The sequence below is a fragment of the Ambystoma mexicanum genome, chromosome 8 (assembly GCF_040938575.1).
Source record: "Ambystoma mexicanum isolate Mex_15411 chromosome 8, UKY_AmexF1_1, whole genome shotgun sequence".
Lineage (NCBI taxonomy): Eukaryota > Metazoa > Chordata > Amphibia > Caudata > Ambystomatidae > Ambystoma > Ambystoma mexicanum.
The window spans coordinates 1,375,808,154-1,375,828,647 of NC_090929.1; the positions used below are offsets into that span (position 1 = coordinate 1,375,808,154).

Here is a 20,494-nt window from a genome sequence, read left to right on the forward strand (position 1 = left end):
AAGGAATATGAAGTCTCTAGATTGCTCGATTCCAGATACAAGAAGGGTACATTACAGTACCTTGTGTTGTGGAAAGGATATCCCATGTCAGAAAGCTCCTGGGAACCGATTCGCAACATATCAGCACCTAGGCTCATTCAAAGATTCCATCGGATGTATCCGGGTAAACCTAGAGGAAGGCCTTTGAGAAGGGGTCATACTGTCATGAAACACCCATGGAGCCTGTGGAAGAGAAGGAAACAATGGAAGAAGGACTGAGCTCCTCCTTTACCTGGACTTTACGTTCTAGCCTCGCTGGAACAGAGGCTATAATTAACTGTCAGGTGTGGCAACCGGTGCGTTGCAACTGTTTTCTTTCCCAACCCTAGTTGACAGTGCTCCTGTCTCGTGCTACTCCTTGTTTTTCTACCCATTTGCCTTTTCATTGTTTGTCTGCCTGCTTTTTATTGTGCATTTTTCCACCACGCTTCCTGTGGGGAATATTTCTTCTTTATTTTGGACCTTCCCTGCTTGCACTTTCTTGCTAATTTCCCAGCGTGTGTGTTTGTTATTTTTGCTGGAGTCAGCAGACACCTGCGTTCGCTCTGGGGCTATTACTCAAAGAGCGTGGACTTGCTATCTGCAGTTCATTTCAACACACGCTTTTACAAGCAGCTGTCACTTTCAACTCGTGCCCCTTGAGTTGTGTGCTTCCTCTGACATGTGTAACCTCTCCTTCTGTTTATTTTACTCAACCTTGCTCACGGAGTTCTTGGAATATTTTCCAAAGCTTAGACATTGCACCCAAGTGCATTCTGGTATATGTAGTACTCTAAAGAAGTGGGATTACAAGAAAGATTGCGAATTACCCACTCGCTGAGCAGTATTCCAAGAAGGATTGTGAATACTCATTTGAACTTAAGCTGTATTCCAAGAAGGATTTTGAATACCTATTTGAACAGACCAACTCACATGAAACTACCCAGGGTTTTTCTGCTGCGGATTTTCCCTGATTTGGGGTGGGCTCCCCGGAGTCCCCGCTGCCGGGCATATTGCCTTACTGGCAAAGTGGCCTCCGGGGGAGCTCGGCCCTATCTCTTCAAACAAAAGGGCAAGACGGTGAAAAAGAAGAACCCAAGTGCCTGGAGAGAGAAACCAGTGGAGACTTCTTCAGACAAGCCTTCGGAAACCAACTCAGAAATTTCAGGTGAGGAGTGGGAGAGTAATACGGGTACAATTGTAGACAATAAACAGCCAGAACCTGAGATACATGATCTCGGTGTCCAATTTGCAAATTATGCGGACAACACCGAGATCCTCTTTGAACTCTCTGGAGAATACTCCAGGGACTCAGTCTTAGTAAATGCAGTTTACCATCAAAATCAGAGATTGATGGCCGAAAACTCTCTCACCCTCAATGATTCCAAGACTGAGCTCCTTATTATGGCATCCGGTCCCCGTTTGAACAAACTTCACACCCAATACTCACATTTTGACATTGCTGGCATGAGTATTGCTGTGTGTAAATCAATAAAAATCCCACGGGTATATTTCTATGCTGAATTATCCATGAAGAAAGAAGTCTAACAAATATGTTCATCATGTGGGCATGTTATTAAGTTGCTCCATCAGGTTAGGCCCTACTTATCAATTGTTGACAGAGCGCCTCTGGCATCAGCACTTGTTTACTCTAGGTTGGACTATTGAAATAGTCTACTATTGGGCACATCACAAGGCAATCTCCATAGCCTTCAGACTACCCAAAATGGGGCTCTGAGAGCCGTGTTCAGAATCTCTAGGGGAGATTATGTAACTATCTTTAGGAGGAAACTGCATTGGCTTACAGTCAAGCAGAGAATAAGATACAAGGCACTGTCTCTTGCCTATACATTTCAGAATAAAAGTGCACCTCTTTACCTATCCCGGAGGCTATCTTTGAAATCCTCCCATATGGAATTGCGCTCTTTGGACATCCCTCAGCTAACTCAACCGCATTTCTTCCTGAAAAAAATCAGCAAAACCACTTTTGACTACCACGCCCCACAGGAATGGAATGCCCTTCCACCCGCCGTCAAAACTGCACATTTGATAGTCATTTCTAAGAAGTGCGTAAAACCCCTTTTTTTTCTTTTTCTTTCTGACTAACATAGTCCTGTTGACTGATCTTCCCTAGTTGCTTTGCTCTCCTCTGACTTGCTGTGCTCTTAGCCCTAGGGGCATGCAACTCCTTACCGTAAAGCTAAAATAAATAAATAGAGGTTGATACAGGTATCTGATCTTTTGACTTGACTGTCTGCTGCAAGTTTCTTCTGGTGACTTTCAGTGTTGAGAAGAGGATTGTCCGTGATGATCAGACGACCTTCGTAGGCGATGTGGAGAGTAATGAGGACCATTTGATGATGACTTTCATACTTATCTTTGGTGGTATATCGACTGGTTTCATTAACACATGTCTGAGGTGGGACCAGCAGGTGTCATGCACTCACCTGTCGGGCAAAATCCATACGCCTTTAGAACGGCAGCTAAACCTTTTTATAACAAATGGAGACTGTTCACCAAGCTTCTTGCCAAACGATACTAATATCTGTATTTGATCACGGGACTGGTCACGTGTCTGTGGCATGTATTTAGGTCCTTTTCTCGGAACGTTCTGTGCTTCTGATTGAAGTACATTGCGGGAAGTTTGGTTACTCTCGGACTGTTTTTCCTCTGTTCCGCCATTCCGGACGCCTCGCTCCACCCTGGGACCTTCATGAGGCTTTATTCGTCCGACAGCTTTTCCTCTCCAACCTTATCGCGGGTACGCCATTCCATGCTAAGACTCCCCGCAGGTTGCAAGCATTCCAAGCATTTGTTTATTTCCGCGGCGGCTTCCCTGCTAGCCGCATACTTTCCAGTTTGAATTAGCAGTGTTTCCCGCCTACTGCATGATCCGCGAAACGGCTCCAGCTTCAAAGAATCCTGCGGCGGCTTCCCTGCCGGCCGCATACATTCAAGGTTGAATTCAGCATTTCTTGTCTACCGCAGTCATACGCAAACCTGCTCCAGCTTCAAGGACTCCTGCGTTGACCTCCTAGCTGCAGGTCTTGGTGTATGGCGGCTGTTTTCTACGATGGAGTGTCTATTCTGCCTTTACTACGGACAAATACAAGGTACCAGTCTATCATTTAAATATACTTACTTCTGGAGACACGGAAGTGCAATTAAGTTGCTGTTAGTTTTTCCAAATCCATTGTGTGACTTAACACTTCATACCAGTCTGCTGGGGTGAGTTTCCTTTATGTTGAATTCCTCAAAAGAGAACTATAGTTTGGACTTGGCAAGAACTACAGGGTGAATATCATACTGCACTCAGTGAAAACCATAGTAGTCCATCAGGTTGGAAATCCCGGATTATGTTTTGTGCATTGAACGAACGGACGCTACCCAGAGTGCACCAACCCGACTCTAGTTCGGCCCTCGTTCCGTTCAGGATTAGTTTCCTACTAACCTTCCCTTCCTTGTCATTGTTTTGTTCTTTTCAGTTGGGATCATCTGGGACTTACGGTTCTTCAACTCATCAAGTCATCTAATCAATTAAGGTTAGTGTGAAACATAGTGGAGAGTAAATATAACCAAAGGGAAGTCTGAGTATTTACCATTTGTTTTCTTGTAACAGATTGGAGGCTGTACATAGTTATTCATCCTTTCAATTGATTCTTCACTCTGGCTTTATATTACTTCAGGCAGTGAGTAGAATCAAGGGAAAGGATTTTCCTTGAGGAGTCGTCACTGAAGGTTAGAAGGAAGATCCAGATCCTTTGTGTATCCTTTCAGTTTCAATTAAATCCTATTTGGTAAAGATTAACATTGATTTTGAGCCTGGCATGTCAGCAGGTTGGTAATGTTTGCAAACAGATCTAAAGTGTATTTCACAACTACAAAAGATGCACGTATTTCCTATCGCTGGGCATGGGCCCACAGGAGGAAAGTCATAAACGCATGTATAACATGCACATTTTTGAGTGACCTTGGGTTTCTCGGTCGTGTGAACTTGACATAAATGAACTGGTGTCCATTGGGATATTTTGATACTACCCATTGCATTTGCTTGAACGTCAATCGCCATTGGAGTATGAGCCATTGTTGGTATTTTTCCAAGGGCTCTTGTTTTCTGTAGCAATTTTCTTCAAAAAAGTGGATGATTCATATTCAGCAAATATTTGGGAGCAGAGAGCTTTGAGTAATTTTCAAAGTCGCAGTGTTTCAATCTCGTACACATGACAACATTGTGTAACGTTTCACCATTAGACTCAGTGGTTCTATTGAAAACATGTTGCTCATAATCCCCATTTTTATATATGGCAAAATGCATATTTAGGCAGTCCTTCAAGGTATTCTTACATTATTTTGAGAAAAAAAATGAATGGGAGATGTATTCGAAAATCAGCTGTACGAATATTTCTACAGACAAAAATGTTGAATACATTCCGCATTCAGTGTCGTAGAGAACCAGGGCTGTGCGTGTGGCCTCCGCAACCTTGTTCACTAGCATGCCGTCAAGGGTTGTGGGGGTGTCCCCCGCTCCCTATTACATGAAGTTTTGAAACAAAAAAGAGGACCCTGTAGAGCCAGCTCTCATTCACGCAAATGAATGGAACCAGCGCCGCAGAGGGATGCATGACACTGTGGCACACCTCCTTGTGTGCCGCAGAGAGGTAGGTAAGGGGGTGGGGGCAGTGGGTGTTGTCATAAATGTTCACGAGAGTGAAAACTAAAAGTCATTTTCATTCAAATGACTCGTTTTTTTCTCCCTCAAACATTTCTGATTCGGTAAAATCTCGTAAATCCGTCCCTCAACCTTTGAAAGGTGTTTGTCTATTCATCCGGCAATTTTTAAATATTTGTCACGTACTGTGGTCCCCAGAGAATACCTATTGCATATCTTTCATCTCGCAAACCCATAGCGTCCAAATGTGCATCAAAGTCTTTCAACCACCTGGCCAATCTAAGAACTAAATTACTTGAGACAGCGATGTCAAATTGAGGAAGAGCCTGAAGTTGAAGAGTTTTGTTAGAACTCTCATTTTGAAATGTACACGATAGCGAAGGTGTGTCACGTGTGGAGGAGGTGACATCATAATGTGGTGTAAACATGTTTTCTTGTAAATAACTTCAAGTGTGGTGTTAACATTTTCTATTTCATATAACTTCAATGATGTTTGTATTAATCATTGATTCACCGCTTTTGGCAGAAAATGTTGGGTTTGCAATTGTAAACAAAGTGGTACCTTGCTTGTACACTAAACATGCAGTGAGACATCGATGCAGTCTTCACAAGCCAGTCAGACCCTACAAGTCGTTGCCAGAGGGTGGGGATTGCCGCTCGTAAGGGGATGCAGGTCACAGACCTTGTGGTGAGGCAGGCATGAGCTGAGCTTTGAGCAGGCAAGGGAGGATAGCTCAGGGGCAACGTGCGCGCCTTGGAAGCAAGACGACACAGAGCAACAAAGGTTCGATCCCCGGGTCTGTGCTTAGAAACCTTTCCGTATTAAGCGCATTTTAAATAACCAATCATATCATATCATTGACCGTGGAGGCAGGGGTTGAGACAGACCCCAATGGCATGATTACAGTACAGGCACTGGCATGGGTGCAAAATGCATTATCTGGAATGGTGGGCTTAGTGCACCTCCAGCATGCAGAAAAGGCAGCGGCCTGGCACTGGGATCAGCCACTTTGGAGCCAGTGTTGGGTTCGCACATCATAAACAAATGAGACTCTTATAATCATAACACAGAGTAAGGAGCTAAGCAACTGCTCTCCCTATCCTCTACATCACTTCTCTTTACTACTTCTCTCGTCCAGGCATGGACACAAAAAGAAGACCTTACAAAAGGGGTTAGAGAAAGCCTCTTCTGAGTCCCCTGGGTACTTCACAGCAGAGACGCACTGAAAGTGCGGACAGAAAATGCTCATCCCTGCCTGTATTTCAGCTGAGCAGCCATTACGTTAAACAGTCCCCCAATGGTGTTTGCCTACATTTATAGATATAGCTGTAGTCCTTCCTCCCATCTTTTGCCTAATCTGGAAAATCCAGCAGAGGAAGAAAATCTGAAGTCACAGAGTGAAAAGGTGGCAGTCATTTCCAAAACTCACCAAACATTCTGGTTATTTTCTGGAATTTCTAGATAGATCCCCATTAAGAAATCTGCACTTTCTCCACAACCGTTTGCAGTGCATATTGGACTGTCCCTGCTTTTGGTCCATTACGTGAGATGTGTCTTATCCTTCCATCTTATGCCGCAGACTTGCCAAGTGGCTCCATGTTGACAGGATAACCTTTGTCCTTCCTGGCTTTTTAGCCAGCAGTTCTTTATAAGCTTGGGCTTAGTCAATTTTCTTTTTCATTGATTATGGTCATACAAATCCCAGCATGCACAGGACTATTAGCGAAATAGTCAATACTGCGCAAAAGTGATCCATATGACATTGAGAAAGTTGTTGACTCTGATGCCATAACATGAGTGACCTTGTGCTGTTGGCAATAAAATGCAGTCTTTCAAAGTATTATCTGTTTTCTAAATGCTGCAAGACTCTGGAACCCTCCTCCCCCATGAACATCAGACTTGCCGCCTCCCTTCTACAGCTCATGGAGGAGCTCAAGTCCCTCTTCTCTAACACTTAGGTCCACACACCCTGCATGCCCCACTCTACCTGATACTATATTTATTTATTGTGAATTGTTTTTTCCAGTAAAACTCTACACAATAATTGTTTGTACATGTGTACATAATAATTTAAGAACAAAATAACAATACAATTATATACATGTATGCAATCACATAAAAAGGAGTTCCAAAGTTTCTGAAAGGGATATTAAAAACATAAGTTGGTTTCATAAAAATTTGATAGTTTCATAAAAAAATAGATTTACAGTAGTTCATGAAGTTTAAGTTAAAACCTATAAAGGGATACCTGGTACTGGGTCATATGATGCCCACTGTTTCCTCCCCTGATTGCTTGTAGATCCCTTGCTGACAAATTGCCCACCGTCCCCTTCCCCTGTTATTAGCTCCTCAAGCCATTGTTTCTCTGCTTCCCTCAACATGTTCTTCCCTCTGTGATTGTAAAGCACTCAGTTGCTTCCTGAAGCTAGGTCTGCACTCAAATATCATAATAATAATGTTAATAAAACATAAACACAATGTTACCTGCCCATATGAATATCACTATGATAAGTCCACAAAGGTCACTTTCAATCATAACAATTTCCATATAAATATGCTATATTCTAACAGACACTCTTCCTACTGATATTTCTGCTTAGCATTGATCTCTTTTCTGAGCATCACTAAGGTCTCATTACAATATTCTACACAATGTAATTATGGTTGCACATTTATTTTTCTCCAGCACCGGAGAAAAAATTACATCAATAAACAAAATGTAGATATGCACAAACTCCCATGTGCATGTGTGAAATAGTGAATATATTAAGCATGTTGATGCCACATGACATATTGTCAAGGACCAGCAAACATAGGGGTATGTGTCAAGCAATTTACATGCAAAAAGTGACTTGTTTTTATTGGCTCTTGTAAGCTTGCATTCATAAATACTGTCCTCGGGAATCCATGTGTTTTATTCTGAAGCCACACGTATCCTATGTTTGCTGAACATCTGGGTGCAGTTTTCTATACATGTGTGTGTATGTGGCTTTCTATTTTTATTGTTTTAGTTGACATTAATCAACCTTTCAATATTTATGTTTTACATATTTCAAATAGCAAGTTATACAGATTAAAAATGTAAAAGAAAATTCTTTCTATTAACTTAACTCATATACAACATTTTTCACATTAATTAAAACACAACTAATTTAACAACATACTCTTTTTGCAATTCATAGTACTTCTCAAATTATGATTTTCCAATTAAAACTATAACATAAAAAATAAAAAGGCATCAAAAAATCCTACAACCATACTGCTCTTATAACACATGTGAATATCTGCTTCTTCATTACGAAACTTTCCTAGCAACCATCAATAATCCATGATCAGCATGAGATATTCACTTGATACTCAAAATCTGGAAGTCCCTGGCATTGTATATTAACTACTAGGTTATAAACAAATATCATTTGGATGTACCTTTAGTTGCAAACTGTCTAGAAAATTGATGGCTGCAAGCTGAAGCACTAATTGTTCGTTGCCCAAAATGACAGCCCAGCAGGCAATATACTGCATGTTACCCAAAAACCTGCAATGTTTGTCATAATGTATTTGCCTTAGATGGCGCAATGCCAGACATTGGGTAGTCAAATGTTCTAAAGTTTCTGGGTTATTGGCATCATTACAGAACTGACACACATTTGCACGAGCTTCCAACATGCAACGTTTCACCAGGATTTCCTTTACAGGCCACAAATTATGTGTCTTTCACTAAACATGAATTTGTGTGTGTATGGCTTACCTTGCACATGAATATATTACTTTCTATCCAGATGCATGCACATTTTTAAAAGGGTCCTACATGTAAGGATTTTAGTCACTTTATATGTATGGCCTGGGGGTGTACTCTTCTCCAGTAACAGGTATTCATATATTTAGCAAACAATCCCCAAGCACACCTGACCCTGCCTATACATTTACAGGCAAGGGAATGCAGTGGTTCTGCACCTCTCACAATTCTTAATGAATGGAATTCATTCTTTCAGCATGCATTTCTTTGCGAAAATATCCAGTCTATACTATGGTCTATGCTGGTGGCATTATCTGCATAATATCAACCCAGTTGAAAGTACTTGCATGGCACTATGGACGACTCTGATTCTGCACCAGTTCAAAACACTACCGGTATTCTCAATTTATATTTAACTTTAACAAGGCCAACCCACTTTAAAATGGCAACCAAAATGTTTTCAGTTTTGAATTTCATACATCACTGCAAAGTCAAACGTGACTAAACGGAACCACATTTCACTTTGTATTTGGTATATAAAAGGAGCACAGGACATTGGGACATGAGTACCTGTGCCCCTAATTTTGAATTGCACCCCTTTGCATTCTCCTGTGATTTCCCCTTCGTAGATTTTACCCTTCTAAAAGTTGGGCAATTTTAGGGAATGGGTAGGGGTTTGTTTGTTTTACTTTGTAAAATGCAACTCCTGATTTTGGGATAATCAGCCAGGGACCCAGTCAGGTAGGCATCAGGATAATCAGCAAAACCCTGGATTCATGAGGCTTGTTTGGAAGTCAATTCCTCTGCTCAGACTGGACATCATTGGATGGGCTGCTCTGGCTTCTCTTTTTCAATAGACTAGAATTCCCCCTTCTGGGTGGAATCAGTCCCTTTTCTCGCCAATCTCTAGTTTTAAGGGTACAGAAGGAGGAGACTGGCAAACAGGTGGCATGGTTCTTGGCATAAACTTTTATTATACCCACAATAATGAGAAAACCTACCCCTCCCTACTCGAAGAGGGGTTTCCCTACCTCAACTAAAATACTAAGAATTTAGTCAGAATGTCTGTGCAAATCAAGAGTCCACCGTTGTGTGTCAAAAACCTACCTCTGCCCTCCTACTTATAATTAAACTGAAGAGGTAGTGAATGTTCTTGTCCAGAGGAATGGCTCCCTTTTTCTGGACAATGGATCAGAGGTTGTTGTTAGGTGGGATCTTTACCTGAGGGAATGACTCCCTTTCCCAGGTCTCAATCCCTTGCCAAGACACAAAACAGAGTTCCAGGTTGTAATGCTAAAAAGCAGCACAGTTCTCAGTTTCAACTCAAAAGGTAACATTCCAGTTCAAACATCGACATTTCCTATTGCCCATAGTGGTTTCTTCGCTTTTGGTGCCCTGGAGAATGTCTCCCTTCTCAAGGTATCTTGCCCTCAGTGTGTTTACAATGCCAGGGGAAAGACCCCCTTTCACTGGCCTTCTTTGGCTTTGTTCTCACAGTCCCTTGAATTTTGCATTCACAGTTCACAACACCAGGGGGAATGTCTCTCTTCCTGTGGCATTTTTTCAGGCTTACTTTACAGTTTACAACCCCAGGGGGAATGTTTCCCTTTCCTCTAGCCTTTTCCCAGGCTTACTTTACAGTTCACAACAGGGGGGAATGTCTCCCTTGCCCTTGCCTTTTCTCAGGCTTACTTTACAGTTTACAACACCAGGGGGAATGCCTCCCTTTTCTCTAACCTTTTCCCAGGATTACTTTACAGTTCACAACACCTTTAAAGTCTGCAATACCAGAAATATTGTTTCCCTTCCTCTGGCCTCTTTACAGTTTTGGCACAGTTCACAATACCAGGTGGAATGATTCCCTTCCACAGGGCTCTTTCTATGATTTGTACACTTCTCCCCAACGTAAACCTGGCTTCCAGTCTTGTGGGTGTGGGTGCCAGACCCATAGGATTCTCTGCTGGTGGTGTGACAGACCTGGTTCACTGGGGTTCAAGATGTCAGAGGCAGTCCAGTTGTTGTCATCAAACTCATCATAGGAGCTGAGAGACATACTGAGAGAGTCCCTACAAGAAGACAGTGGCAATGACAGCAAGAGAAGATTTAGGGTCTTTAGGGTCTTTAAAAACTTTATTAAGGGCCCTGCCTTCTTCATATCACTCGTGTGGTCCCAAACCCCATGATACAAGATTCACCTGCTCCTTCTAAAAACAATGCTCTCTGGTGCACATTCCTCCAATGTGCGCCGACGTGCACCGACACCAGATAGCCGCTCCTGACTCCAATTTCCATCTTCAGCAGCACATCCCACTCCAAGAGACTGGGAATACTTGGAGTCTAGAGTAGAGCCCATTCTGGCATCTTTGCTATACTTTGCTCCTTCTGCTTCAGCCTGATGCAAACACCAAGTGGAGTGGATCCCTGAGGATCGAGTGCAGCACAATGTGAAACACTCATCATTAGACTTCTACAAGGAGTCTTCTTCCTCGTCACTCTCTGGCACTGCATTCCACTGAAGATAACATGTTGGCATCCACAGTAGTGTGGAGAATATGGCGATACATCATGGAAACATTTTGCAGTGTGGGGAAAATATTGTTTCATCTTCGACAACACCAGAGAAGCTTGTGCCAGCTAAGCCACAAATAAAACAGGCGTAAACCTTCATTGGCAGGCAAAGGTAACTGACACACGTCGGCATTTTTTATGTCCGAAAATGGGATTCTTTACGACTCAGCCCCATTGAGACACTCTTTGCTGTCAGATCACCAGCATCTAAGTGCTACATCACAGTACTAACATCATCCCATATTCAGCATATAAGTATGGTCTCACTGAACATTGAAGAGTGGGCACAGGATTTAAACATGTTATCAGATAGTTAAAATGTAACTTAGCACAAATGTGTAAAGTGGTATCTTAACACAGGAAAATATGAAGAGAAACAGCGATTTGCTTCATTAGTGTTTGTATTTAAATATACTAGTTATTTGAGTATTTATCATCTTTTTTTTAAATGTGAAGTTGAATCCTTGATCAGGGCCAAGTGTTTAATGACTTTTGAGAATCTGGTCACTTTGTCTTATTCGTTTTACTTAAAGAGGAAGTTCACACTCAGGGACATGATACCATCCTGGTGCCCTGATCTGTCTCCAGGTTCATTAACAACACTTGCTGGACTCCTTCCTGCCTGTAACTGTCTCTTTCCACTATCAAAGGATATGGAACCTTTGACTTGTGGTGCATTTGCAAAAATTAAACACGCATTGGCAAGGCCAACACTTTGACCTTTAAATGTAGGCATGTGAGAGGCACTTGCTGTAGTGGTATTAACTGGCTATTGATTGTAGCAGGTGCAAAAAGGTGCGAGTACCTGGGCATCTAATAGCAGTGACTGGCAACCGCTGAATATTTAATCACAAGCCAACACTGTTGACTTTGCAAATGCTTGTTTTTAACAGGACTTCAGTGAATGACATGTGCCGTGCTTATAAAGTGGCTGAAGGCAGGCCTGGTTAAGATATTTGTATTACACCATTAGCACGTTTAACTCCAATTAAGTCATTAACTTTCAGAAGACTGCTTTAAAGAAAACAGTGCAGGCACTTCGGGTGCAAAGTTTAATGGTAAGGCTTGTGTAAGATGCATTCACAGAGTTCCCATGAGGAGGTGTTTTGGGTGGTGGGGAGGGGCAGGAAATGGGTGGATATGATGATAGGGATTAGCATGGCAAGCAATCAAACACCTTAAAGCTCTGTGTCCCTCCTCATAAGGCATTAATCCCTATCTGTACTCTAATGCAATAGTTTCTGCGTAATCAATACCTAATAGCCCAAACTAAAAATGGGACTGGGCTAATCTCTCCAAAATAGAACGTACATGTTAGCATGTATGCAATGGGAAGATAGGAGACTCAGGGCTACCAAACTGGCAAAAAAGTAAGATGAGCGAGAAACCATGTAGACATCAGGCACCCCTGATAATGCTATTGATTATTCCGCTTTCAGGAATTCAAATAATCAGGGATGTATGTGGGCTGGGCTCTCTCCTATATGGTCAAAATGCTGGCGCTCCTTCGCCTCATTTCTTCACCCTTAAATTCAAACAGTGCAGGTGAGATAGCTCAGTGGAAGGAGTGCCTAATGTGGGTAATGTAATGATAACCATTTCAAACGTGAGACTGTAATTCAGTCTTTGCCTCCATCAGTTTGGCTATATTATTTTTGCATTATTATGCCCTCAATTCAGTGGGTTGTGAGCCTGGGACACTCAAAGAAAAAGTACCAGCATTAATAAATACAACAGACATCATAGATACAACAACGAATGAAAGACCATGATATAGACACATGTCAGTATATAATGCTTAGCACAGTATGGATATGGATATGTGGATGAACCACAGTAAATATTCGAAATTGGCCATTTGTTGAGCATTTGTGCTTAATGCACTTTGAATTGGCCACTTCCCATATGGGCCATAACAGCTATGATCTCTACTTCTTATTTTTGATACTAAGATAATTGAATTCATTTCTTTCAGGGGATTTCTTTCACTTGAAAATAAAACGTATGTTTTGGAACCACTGGCTTTCTCTGCACATGAACATTTGATTTTCCGGGCCGAACACTTGCCAATTGTTCCTGGATCATGTGGGCACCAGCTAAACATCTCAGGCATTTCAGTGGATAACACTGTACGTTCTTCGCACTGGTCGAAAAACAAGGTAAGCATTATATTTAATTTGGTCAATTTTGGAAAATCATCCGTACCATGAAAACAGTTCCCATAATATTTGTCCAACACAGAAGACCGTAACTCTGACAGGTATGTTTCTAGAAAGTTGCCATTTGTTGGGTATCAATACACATTAAAGACCCAGCAAGTCCTCAGAAGTCCCGCTATGCCGGGGTAGACTCTGCTTCATTGATGCTTTTGGACTACTTTGGAAAAGCACTACGACGTCCAGAAGGTGATTACTTTTGTTGACATTCTCATTTGCACATGCAGTGCCAACGAACTATCTAATACGACGTCTCCTTCTTCACATAGGCTCTGCAGTTCTGAATTAGAGGCGGACATATTTAAGAGAATCTGCTTGCGCACCCAGCAAGTCCCCAGAAGTCCCGCTTTGCCGCTTCGCCACGGTGCCATGGGACCTGTGGGCACTTGCTTGGTCATTATTTTTTTTAATTAATTGCAGAATTATCTTTAAACTGTTTGCCGAATGCTTCCCACACTCAGAACCGGCATGCCCAAGGGTTTATTGATCGATTCTGGGGTAACCACACCGAAGGACTCACAGAAACCAGTTGCAAATTCCACTTCCACCCCAAAAACATTGCGCTTTAAGTGCGCTGTCAATCTTACCCTGAAGAAACCGAGCTCTTCAGACAGCGCAAGTTTTGTAAAGAAACTCAACCTTGTCCTCTTGAGGCCTGCATAGTTGAGTTTCATACGCTAGCGTCTGATGCTATTTCTTGTGAGGCACTATTGAAAAGAATGAACATTTTGCCCCATCAAGCCCTTGCACATCCTATGAGTCCTCCTTCCATACTACAAGCCCAAATCTCTGCAGTTAGGGTCCGTGACTTGCATTTCCCTCTTGGCGCCTCAGCGGTCAAATGTCAGGTTGATCAGAATGCCATTACTGACTGTAGCATTCTTGAAAACGTGCCTCCCACTGCCGAGCTTCTCCATAATCTTTTGCCCACAGCGTCACATACATCAGACGTTGCAATAATTGATCTCAATCCGTCCAATTCCGCATTTTCTCCCCAACTCATGTCCGACAATCTATCCAAATCTCCTATCATGTTCTCGACCTGTGGCTCTTCCATTTCAAAGATTTCTTTTTGTGCCCCCACTCCTCGAAGACCAGCAGTCCCTACTGAAAATGCCAATGCCATTTTGAGAACATCACCTGCCATCAGTTGTATTCAAATCTCACCTCCAGAATGTTTGTGTAAAAAGCAAACTCCTAAAATTGTACCCCCTCTAGCGAACAACATTGAATGCAATTTGTCTCTCTCACAGTTAGCCCTAAATGCTCTCCATGTCACTCTTACAACTTTAACCAAGTTATATGACACCTTGGAACCAAAGTTGCAAACCCACACGGTGTTGCTGGAAAAAAATAAATGCATGGCAAACCTAGTGGTCTCTTGAGCATCCAAAATCAGTTTTGCTCACTTCCCTGAATATAGTTCCACCTGGCCCACATCTATTGAATCCAAACTCTGTGGCCCCTCGATCTGACCCTGTTCGCACTGACTCATATTCCAAACTTGATGATTGCCCTCCAGATCTTGAATGTTTACTAATTTATTCTGTTCCCACCCTTCATGCCCTGGATGAACTACTGAATCAGGCATTGCCCCTTATTGAACAAATTATTCGTCCCATTGAAGCGTCAGTGGAGTTTGTGTGTCCTTCTACGGGTCTGAACATCGATCCAAACGCAATCTCTATTCAAAACAATTGCTCGCAAACAGACCAGATTCCCACTTGTCCTCCCAAACAAAAGCAAAAACGTCTTCCAATGAAAATTCATTTGAAACTCGACCTGGTACCAAACGTGTTGCAAAAGAATCAAAGTCCGCTTAAACCCCAAGTGCAGCAGACTTCCCCCATGAAAGAAACTTACACTATTTTTTCTAAAGATAAGAAAAACCATCCCAGTGCTGTCAAACTTCTGAAAAATGTCTCTGGAAAGAACAAAATCAATACTGCCAAATCTAAAACTTTCATCAAAAATTTGAACTTGCCTAAACAAACCATACGCAATGCTGCACGATCTGTCACAAATAAATATCTTGCAATGAAACAAGCAAAAGCGTTAAGTACTGAGACAGCTTTGTCTGAACCTCCTACATCTTATGCTCCTCTAGATCAACTAGTAGAGATTGCCATACAGCAACTTGAGCCCACAATCAATAAATCCCCCACTGCAAAAGTTGTAACGATAGAGGCCCCAAGTGACAGAACCAGTTCCGATTCAAATTCAAACCTTGATGTAGTAAATCGGGACGAGATTAAGAAAGCAGTTGACGTCTACATGTCCTCCATACCATATGGGCCAATCGCTCCCAAAACTGCTAGTAGTGCTACACCCTCAAAAATGCCTCAAATGATGCACAACAGTCTCCCTGACGCCCCTTCCCAAAGACCCATAAACAATGTGCCCCATCCCCTTGTTGTTAATTGTGATCCGGCTGTCACCCCAGACCCATATGCGCAGCTGGTGAAAATGGCCCCGGAAATGATTGACATGCTGCAGTCGCTTACCAAATCGAGACAAACAACTGTTGCTTCTCGTGTGAAACAAGTCAATATTCCCCCTTCCCACTCAAACCCTTTACCTCGAAAACCCGTTGGCAAACCCCCAGCCAATTACTCGCTATTACTGGCATGCAAGCCCAGTCCTTCTCCACAATACATCTTGAACCGAAGTTCCCTTCTGGCCATATTCTCGGACATTCATTCACTCGAAGATATTGGTTCATCTGACATTACATTGGTAGAATTGGCACCTCAGCAAAACACCAACTCTGTTAGAATGTGGATTCACTCGCGAGCCATCCAGAATTTAATTTGAATGGCCAGAGCTGAATTCTTTTCTTTGGGTTTTGTCCTCTCAATCGACACCCTCAATATGTTAGCTCTGAACCAAACCATCCACTCACCAGCCAACTTTCAGTATGCCCTTCATGGGCATCCAACTAATCAAGCCTTTACTCCAAGTGCTTCTCATCATTCTTTAGGCCTGCATTCACATTAGCTAGCCTCTGAAACCAACGAAAAGATCATATCGCTTGTTAGTTGGAACCCTAGAGGCTTTTCACACTTGATCAATAACAACAACAACAACCTCATGTCTCATCATATATTCCTACTTCAAGAAACGTGGATGACTTCAGTGCCATTGTGGGACAACCATCAAGTTTTCTTAAATCCAGCTCAACGTGGGATTTCTGAAAGACCAACTTCCGGCCTTCTAACAGTAATGAAGATGGTACTTGGTATGGGCGCTCAAGAATGGTGCTGCCCAAATCAGTATCTTCAAATGATTAGACTCTCCTGTTACACAAATCACTATGCTTTGATCAATGTATATTGGAACGTGGCTGGTGTATCGGATGGTTGTTTTTTCAAGGCTTTTATAGATCTTCTTAATTTGGTGGCCCTCGATCCCCTAGTATCCAATATAATTGTTGCAGGGGATCTAAATTTAGATTGTTTCACCCCGCGTGCCTCCAGCAAACTTAGATTATACACCTCCTAAGTTCACGTGGAAGAGAGGATGTAGTATGTCCATAATTGACTACATTTTTGTGAACGCTTCAATGATTTCCAGCATGGATCACTTTCAAGTGATCCCAAATCAGAACAGTGATCACAACCAATTAGTTGTAAAATGGACGATTCAGTCCTCATGTACCAAACTCGATGAAAATCACGCTCATCGAAATTTGACACTTAACAATGGAGGCAATCGCCTCTGATGGTCCCCAGTTCCTTGTGTGAACTAAATGGAGTCCTGGAAACTAGGAACGAGTGTGATGTCATTGATTATTCCAATCTGTTACAATATTTCCAGCAATCCAAAATGTCTAAACCCCAGGGGGCTCTAATGATTCCAGGCCCTAGACTTCACGTTTTCACTCCTCAAGTACAACTACTAAAAGCTCACGCGAGGGCCTTGACACGTCAGGCCTTGTATGCTCCCGCAGCTGACCGTGCATCTATCTTAAGATCCATTAAGACGAGGCACAAAAATGCCATTAAAGCTCTGAAAATCCAGATGTACCAACATGACGGGGAAGCCATGCTTTCTTCCTTCCAAACTAAATCTGCTATTGGTGTGTGGTCCCTTCTAAATAAATCTACTTGTCCTCCACAAGTTGTTTTGCAATCCAATCCGGTATCTGAATTAGAGTGGATTAAGCATTTCACAGCTTTGTATGCATGTCCGTTTCATTCCCCTAGCCTGGTGGCATTCGATACACGGAGCTCTTTTCATCTAATTTTCGACCTAGATGATATTACATTTTTTATGAAAAAAATTAGCAACTCCGGTGCTTGTGGCCCAGACGGTCTCTCAAATCATATGTTCGAAATTCATCCTGAACAATGGGCCGTGATTCTTCACAAGATCTTCATCACCATCAACATCACACAATCGTTACCTCCCTCCTGGACACACTCAATAATAGTCCCTATTTATAAAAAAGGGGACCGCTCTGTTCCGACCAGCTATAGGCCCATAGCGGACGCACCCGGTAAAATCTTTGCTAAAATTGTTCTTAGGGACTTTAATTCCTGGACCCTTCATAACAACCTAAGGGACCCTTTTCAGACGGGTTTTGTTGCCGGCCTTGGAACTTGTCCCAATCATCTAACTCTTAACACTCTTAGATCCAAATATGCGGACAAGAACCAAGTGTTATACCTAGCATACATAGACTTCAAAGCAGCATTTGATTGCATCGGTAGAGTAATCTTACAACAAAAACTTATTTTCCATAAGTGTCCCATCTCACTTCTAACTCTAGTAATGCTGCACCATTCCAACACAACGGTACAGATCAGATTATCCATGGCAGGAAAACTCTCATCCATTATTTTGACTGAGAGGGGCCTCAAGCAGGGATGTATTCTTGCGTCCTCCATATTCAATTTTTTTCTGTTCGATCTTGGAATTAGTTTACGAGCCACTAATAGTGACTCCCCCAAATTTGGGTCCCACACCATAACTCATTTGGTTTATGCGGATGATCTGATCCTCATTTCACAGACGTCCTTGGGGCTACAAAAGTTATTGGATTGCATGGCCACATATGTCTCAATCAACAATCTCACAATCAACACCCATAAAACACAAACCATGATATGCAAGCCCCACGGTAAATCAAAGGCAAAGCGCCACTGTTGGCACCTACAAAACGCCCCTTTGTCCCAAGTTTCCTTCTACAAATATCTTGGGGTCATCATCCAGACCTCTATCTCCTCACAGGAGTGGGAAGAGGACATACAATTGAAACTCTGTATGTTAATTACCCAGGCAAAAGTTTTAAAGAAGAAATATGGTAAATTCACGCTCAAACATATTCTTCTTTTTTACCAACAAAAGGTAATTCCCACCTTGTGCTATGGTTCGGAAACCATGCTGCTTATGAAATTCAGCTGGTGGCAAATTCTAGAGGCACGCTTTTGGAAACAGATTCTTCAGTTGCCAAAGTGTACGCCCCTACCGCTGATACGGCACGAATTAGGAATTCCTTCCCTGAAATCACACAATGAATGGAGGATGTGTGCTTTATTTAGAAAATGTATATTAGGTCTCACATCTGATAGACTTCTCGGCATTTTAGCACAACATCTTCTAGCTCAGAATCATGCCTTCACCAAGAGTTGGTGTAATAGTGTTTTCCATATTCTAGCCGACGCTTCCATTACCCTAGACTTAATTATACAGAATCTGAGCCGAGCTAAAAAAAAATCTTTTTTATATGACTGGATAAAAACTCACAGTCTATGTTTGAAGGTCAAGGATTTTGACACTCGTGTCTTTGCTATTAAAGCTATGCATACAACGGAACTTTATCTCCTGAAATGTCCGAGTTCCCACATTAGACAACAGTTTCTCAGATTTCACTTAAACCTGTGGCCAACCGCGGATTTGTTGGCAAAAAAAAAATCTGATTCCAAAAGATCAGGCTCATTGTCGCTTTTGTCTAGACAAATCACAAAGAGAGACCCTGGAACATTGCATTTTATTTTGTCCAATGCTAACTAGCCGAAGGATAACCCACTTCACAAAATGCAGCTTGAGTAAATATAATTTTATGTCAATGGACACCATTTGGTCCTATATAACCAATAACCCAGACTTGGGAATGAGAGTGGCGATTATTCATTATTTAGAGGCCATCTTTCCCAGAATTTATTCTGAAGGTTAAGTTTATGTATCTTAAACTGATAACTTTTCAGTACATTGCATGTATTGACTTTATCAATATGCTATCGAGCTTTTATCAATCTTGTTCCAACTCTCCTAGTGAAATATGTATTTTAATTATTTTTGTAAATTGTATTGTTTAAACTGTAAACAATTTTGTATTTCTTCATTTGTACATAGCAATAGGAAAAGAAATTTGAAAGGATGATGATACTATCCATATTAAAAAAAAAAAAAAGCAAATCAAGTAACAAGGGGTAAAGAGTACAGTACTGTTATCTGTGAGGCTTATTTAGGAAGTTCACAAGCCAACTGTCTACAAGAAAGGTAATTTGAAGGAGTAATTATTAGTACTCCAGAGCAAGGGAAGAATGTCTATCCGAGTGCATATGTTTGTGAATATTTTGGTTTCCCATACTCCTTTATCCATCAGCCTTTCAATTCTTGGAAGTCTTTTTATGCAGCTGGTGGAGAACAGAAACTGTTGGGGATAAGTGTCACTCCGGGAACAGATTGCTTCCCGTCTAAAGTAATGATTTGATGGCGACCAGTGGTAGCAATTGTCATCTTCATATTGGACCACAAGGCACCTCACACCACTAATATTGTGTGCTGTGTTCCCAAAAGCAAGTGTCTAAACGCTTGGGATTGCACAATCCTGCCTTGAAAAGAAAGTAAACAGCTTATTATTGGGCTAGTTTGAACATGACCTTCAAGGGTCAGGGAGGACTTCTTAACTCCTGGCTTGAAAGTCTGCTCACTCAGGTGAGAGAAAATACAGATGAGAATGTTGAACACAGCATCTACCCTGGGAATAGGATCTTCAGCGGATTCTGGGACCAGCTGATTGGGATGAAGTTATACCGCTAAGGTTTGTATCTTGTTGATAGTGGCAATGTCTGTATATATGTTTCATTTATATATGGCGAACCTCCGTATAGGCCACTTTCTTCATGTCTTTATTTTTTCCATTTTTCACATGGATATACCAAATTTAGCTGGTGTTGATGATTACAAAAAAGAATTCATGTTATGCTGCTTGAATACATATAAGGTATCATTCAAAATAATAACAATGAACCATAATTAACTCCAGACGGTAATTGCCA

General features: G+C 41.8%; 1 protein-coding gene across 1 annotated transcript in view; it reads left to right on the forward strand.

The window, feature by feature from the left end:
* Positions 1-20,494, forward strand: part of LOC138473016 (disintegrin and metalloproteinase domain-containing protein 12-like) — a 2,040,250-nt gene that overhangs the window by 489,550 nt on the left and 1,530,206 nt on the right. Inside the window, exon 4 of the mRNA XM_069611491.1 lies at positions 12,968-13,151. Within this exon, the coding sequence (XP_069467592.1) occupies positions 12,968-13,151 (184 nt within the window). The remainder of the gene's footprint in view (positions 1-12,967; positions 13,152-20,494) is intronic.